Raw genomic sequence first — 6000 nt, forward strand, 5'->3', positions numbered from 1 at the left:
CAGACAGAGGGAACAATAAATACATAAGTCCTGAGGTAGAAGAATACCTGTGTGTTCAGGGAACAGTGAGGAGACCAGAGCGTTAAGTGAGGGGAAGAACATTAAGTGAGAGGAATGATCTTTTAGGCCATTTTAAGGACTTTATTTTTGAATGAGAAGTCATTGGAGAGTTTGAGCATAGAAATGATATCTGATTTATGTTTTTAACAGGGCAACTCTGGCTACCATGTTTAGAGTAGACTTAGTGGGGGACAAGGGTGAAAATAGGGAAACGAGTCATGGAACATATCAGTGCAGCTGAGAGGGGATGGTAGCTGAAACAAGAGTAATAGTCACGGAGGTGGTGGAAATGGTTGGAATATGAATATGGCTTGCAGGTATATGAGGTGTGAGTAAAGATTATGTCCAGAGTAATAGACATGGACGTGGTGGAAATGGTTGGAATATGAATATGGCTTACAGGTGTATGAGGTGTGAGTAAAGATTATGTCCAAGATTTCTTGTCTGAATGAGTGGCCATTCCCCACTGAGATGGGGAAGACTGTGAAGTTCAGGGGAGAATGTATATCAGTGTCCTTGTTTTAAACTTGCTTGAGATGTTTATTGGACATTCAGGAAGATGTGTTGAAGCAGTTGAATGAGAATCAGAGTTTTAAGGGAGAAGTATGAGCTGGGGATATAAATTGCGGGAGTCATAGTTGATATTTAAAACCATGAGATTAGATAAGATCACCAAGAGAATGATATAAACAGGAAGAAGAGTCCTGATACACTCTAAAAGGGAGGCGAGGGAGAGAGAAGGAGAAATCAGTACAGAAAACAAAGGAACAAAGGAATGGTCAAAGAAATGGAATAGAAAGAAGTAGAAAACCAGGAATGTTCTGGAAGCCAAATGAGGAAAACATTTCAAAAAGGAGAGTGTAAGTTGCTGGTAGTCGAGTATTTGTAAAATTTATTCCTAACTATTCTATGTCTTTTTTTGCTACAGGAAACAGGCTCTTTATAACTGTTGCTTGTATATGTGAAAGCTGTGAATTTCTATATATTAATTTTGTACCAATACTGAATTCTTGTTTAGTCATTTTTAATTGATTATCTTAGATTTTTCAGATATCCAGTCATTGTGTCTGCAAATTTATTTCATCTTTTTCAGTTTTCATATCTCTTCAGTTCAGTTCAGTCGCTCAGTCATGTCCAACTCTTTGCGACCCCATGAATCTCAGCACACCAGGCCTCCCTGTCCATCACCAACTCCCGGAGTTCACCCAAACTCACGTCCATCGAGTCAGTGATGCCATCCAGCCATCTAATCCTCTGCCGTCCCCTTCTCCTGCCCCCAATCCCTCTAATTATGTTGTCTAGTACCAATTGTACTCTCCTTTTGTCTACTGTATTGGCTAGTACCTCTGGAGTGAAAAGTTAGATAATAGTTTTCTTGTCTATGTTCTGACTTGAGTGGGAATATTTTTAGGATTTTCCTCACTAAGCACTAAGTCACAGCTTTTGGGTTGAGGTAGGGGAGAGAGAGAGAGAGAGTGTGTGTGTGTGTGTATTCGTAGGACATAGTCTTTCTTAAAATGCTTGAATTTTATCAAAAGCTTTTTCAGCATCATTGGGGATGATTATATTATTTGTCTCTTTAGGTCTAGTAATACAGTTTTTATACTAATAAGTTCCTAATGTTGAACCATGGTTGCATTTCTAGAATAAATATAGAAAATAATTAATAGTCACTTGATAAAGGTAATGGGAAGAGTTGTTGCTGCTTCTGCTATTTTTCTTTTCCTGATATTGGTCAGATTTTATCATTTCTGTTAAGGATTCTGTCGTCATGGTTGTGTTCCCTGAGACCAAAGATAAGTGCACATGAAAATTAGAAAATCAAAACCCAGAGAAGAAATTTTCCATCGTTAGGACATTTCCCCCCTCCCCACACAAATGGAGGACTTATCCTTTATATTTTCTTGTGCCTCCCCAAATGCATCTGAATACTAGACACAGGGTTTTCTTCCTCAGTTTGACTATTTGCAGTCAACAACTAGGTTTAATTTTTACTCTTGATTTCAGATCATGTATTTCTAAGCTTTTTAAATAGTCACTTGTGATTTACCCGGAAGTAACAATAATTGTATGATTTCTTACCTATTAAGATGGTAAAATTTTCTAGTTTTTATTTTGTATCAGTCTAGTTTACTGAATCTAAAGAATAGCCAATAGAATCTGATAGATTATAAGCTGTATTTTCTGACCTTGCTCAGTGTGTTCTTTAGGACTATTGACTTTCTTCTTCAAAATGAAACACAACCATTTTTTTCATTCTTGATATTAACTGCATCTTCTCTATTCCTTTGCAGATGTAGTGACCTCTGCTGTTCTTGAGCAATCCAGGCATGCCCGTCTCAGGACTTCTGTTCTCTTTGCCTATAATGCTCTCTAGTCAACATATTCTTTTTCTGTCTTTGCTCAGATTTTGCCTCAAGCTCCCACTGATGCTTCTACTTAAAATTGTAACCCCATCTCTGTGTTTGCGATACTCTTTTTTCCTGATCTATTTTTCATAACACTTCCCAGGTGGTGCTAGTGGTAAAGAACCTGCTCGTCAGTGCAGGTGATATAAGAGACGTGGGTTTGGTCCCTGGTCGGGAAGATCCCCAGGAGGAGGGCATGGCAACCCACTCCAATATTCTTGCCTGGAGAATCCCATGGACAGAGGGACCTGGCAGGCTACAGCCCATAGGGTCACAGAGAGTCAAATGTGACCAAAGCAATTTAGCTTGCATGCACATCACTTTTTATTAGTCTGTGGAGTTTATGGTTTTATTGGCTTTGTTTTTTCCATCCTTAGTAAAATGTAAACTCTTCAAAGACAGCAATTTTTCTCCTGTTCTAAAAAAAATTATATATTTTCCTTTTTAAAAAACTAATAAATCTCTAGTGCTTAAAGCAATACCTGATACATAGGAACTCAGCAAATATTTGCTGAATGAATGAATAAACTATCCTAAAGAGATTTGGAAAACTCAGCAGTGGCCACAGGACTGGAAAAGGTCAGTTTTCATTCCAATCGCAAAGAAAGGCAATGCCAAAGATTGCTCAAACTACCGCACAATTGCACTCATCTCACACGCTAGCAAAGTAATGTTCAAAATTCTCCAAGCCAGGCTTCAGCAATATGTGAACTGTGAACTTCCAGATGTTCAAGCTGGTTTTAGAAAAGGCAGAGGAACCAGAGATCAAATTGCCAATATCCGCTAGATTGTGGAAAAAGGAAGAGAGTTGCAGAAAAACATCTATTTCTGCTTTATTGTCTATGCCAAAGCCTTTGACAGTGTGGATCACAATAAACTGTGTTCTGAAAGAGATGGGAATACCAGATCACCTGATCTGCCTCTTGAGAAACCTATATGCAGGTTAGGAAGCAACTGTTAGAACTGGACATGGAACAACAGACTGGTTCCAAATTGGGAAAGGGGTACGTCAAAGCTATATGTTGTCCACCCTGCTTATTTAACTTCTATGCAGAGTATATCATGAGAAACGCTGGGCTGGAGGAAGCACAAGCTGGAATCAAGATTGATGGGAGAAATATCAATAACCTCAGATGTGCAGATGACACCACCCTTATGGCCGAAAGTGAAGAGGAACTAAAAAGCCTCTTGATGAAAGTGAAAGAGGAGAGTGAAAAAGTTGGCTTAAAGCTCCACATTCAGAAAACTAAGATCATGGCATCTGGTCCCATCGCTTCATGGCAAATAGATGGGGAAACAGTGGAAACAGTGTCAGACTTTATTTTTTCAGGCTCCAAAACCACTGTGGATGGTGATTGCAGCCATGAAATTAAAAGACGCTTATTCCTTGGAAGGAAAGTTATGACCAACCTAGATAGCATATTCAAAAGCAGAGACATTACTTTGCCAACAAAGGTCCGTCTAGTCAAGGCTATGGTTTTTCCTGTGGTCATGTATGGATGTGAGAGTTGGACTGTGAAGAAAGCTGAGTGCCAAAGAATAGATGCTTTTGACCTGTGGTGTTGGAGGAGACTCTTGAGAGTCCCTTGGACTGCAAGGAGATCCAACCAGTCCATTCTGAAGGAGATCAGTCCTGGGTGTTCTTTGGAAGGAATGATGCTAAAGCTGAAACTCCAGTACTTTGGCCACCTCATGCGAAGAGTTGACTCATTGGAGAAGACTCTGATGCTGGGAGGGATTGGGGGCAGGAGGAGAAGGGGACGGCAGAGGATGAGATGGCTGGATGGCCTCACTGACTCGATGGACGTGAGTCTGAGTGAACTCTGGGAGTTGGTGATGGACAGGGAGGCCTGGCGTGCTGCGATTCATGGGGTCACAAAGAGTTGGACATGACTGAGCGACTGAACTGAACTGAAAGAGATTTTATTTATAAAGAACTCTGGTGGTCTAATACTTAAGAATTTGCCTTCCAATGCTGGGGATGTGGATTCTATCCCTGGTCAGGAACTAAGAGCCCATATGCTATGGAGCAGCTAAGCCCACACATCACAACTAGAGAGCCCACATGTCACAACTGTTGAGACCCACATGCTCTGGAGCCTGCACACCACAACCGCTAAGCCTGTGAGCCACAACTGGAGGATTCCTGCACTGCAGCAAAGGGTCCTGCATGCCACAGTAAAGATCCTGCATGCCGCAACTAAGACCCAAGGCAACCAAATAAATAAGTAAATAAATAAATATTAAAAAAAAAAAAAAGAACTCCCATTTAGGGTCACAATAATCCCATGGGATATGCAAAGAAATGTAAATAATCTTTTAACTTCTTAATTTGATTAATTTAGACTGTTTTTCTCCCTCCAGATTCATCGAAGCAAGGACAAATGGAAATTCTATCTGAAAGATGGTGTTATGTGTTTTGGAGGGAGAGACTATGTATTTGCAAAAGCCATTGGTGATGCAGAGTGGTGAAACTTATGAGCTCAGTACATCATAAACATCAGAGGAACTATATCACATATTGTTCACTGTATGGAATTTAATAAAATTATAATTCAGATGCAGATACAAATATACAATGTTACATTTCTTTCATTTTATATTTCAAACTGTTTAACAGGTTTTTATTTTTTAACCCTCATTGTCTGTACCATTACAAAGCACAGATGTATTAGGTGTGATGTAGCATGAAGAAATTTCATATTTCTTTAATTCTGAAGTAAAATTTAAGTCAGACTCCAATTCTGCAATATGGCAAGGTCAGTATCAGTTATGAGACTGGGGCTGGTGTTCCTCCCACCGCTCAGCAAACCATGTTACGAAAGACCCTGGAGTCTTGTGAGTACCTAGATATCCAGGAAGGCGTCTCTAGACAAAACTAGTCTACATTCATCACCGACAGTATGCTGATTGTGCAAGCCCAGATGGGTCCTTGGAGACAGATGCCTCAGTTGAGCCTACACTAGAACATGAAAATCTTTGTCGATGCCAGGATCCCTAGAGCCAAGGATTAGCCTCTGGGTTTATCTTGTGGCCAGACCATTCTTCTTTGCACCTGATATTTCCCTGGGGAATTCTAGGGAGTGGGTTAGGTTCCCATTTTAATTCTTAGAACTTCATATTTCTGTCTTCTTCCTCATCTCTAATTTTTTCCTACTTTTCTTACAGTGGAAGACTCCTTTGCAGTCTTATAACATCAAACATAATGTCTCTCTCCATTTTTCCTAACAGGGAATTCCCTCATTGAGTTTAGCCTTTCTAAATCAAAAGTCAAGAAGAGATGTTCTCTTCAGGAACCTTCTATTTTAGTGAGACAATCTCATTTGAAAACAGAAGACCTGGATAATTCTTAAAATCAGAGAGCGGAAACAAAATAGCTCTCATTTTCTTAACACCAATGAAAACAGAGCAAATTAATATTTCAGTAAACTATTCTGCAATATTCTCTTCCTTAGTAATAGATTCAAATTCCTTAAAGGAAACTTTCCCCATCATACTGCTGCTTTTAGTGGATGGAGTGTGTGTGTGTGTG

At 39.7% G+C, this 6000-nt stretch overlaps 1 protein-coding gene across 1 annotated transcript in view; it reads left to right on the top strand.

Annotated features, from left to right (window-relative positions):
* GTF2A1L (general transcription factor IIA subunit 1 like) overlaps positions 1-5034 on the top strand; it is a 44243-nt gene extending 39209 nt beyond the window's left edge. Inside the window, exon 9 of the mRNA XM_027555224.1 lies at positions 4833-5034. Coding sequence (XP_027411025.1) covers positions 4833-4940 — 108 coding nt within the window. The 3' untranslated portion in view covers positions 4941-5034. The remainder of the gene's footprint in view (positions 1-4832) is intronic.
* Positions 5035-6000: the final 966 nt, after the last annotated feature.

Source organism: Bos indicus x Bos taurus, chromosome 11 (genome assembly GCF_003369695.1).
Source record: "Bos indicus x Bos taurus breed Angus x Brahman F1 hybrid chromosome 11, Bos_hybrid_MaternalHap_v2.0, whole genome shotgun sequence".
Lineage (NCBI taxonomy): Eukaryota > Metazoa > Chordata > Mammalia > Artiodactyla > Bovidae > Bos > Bos indicus x Bos taurus.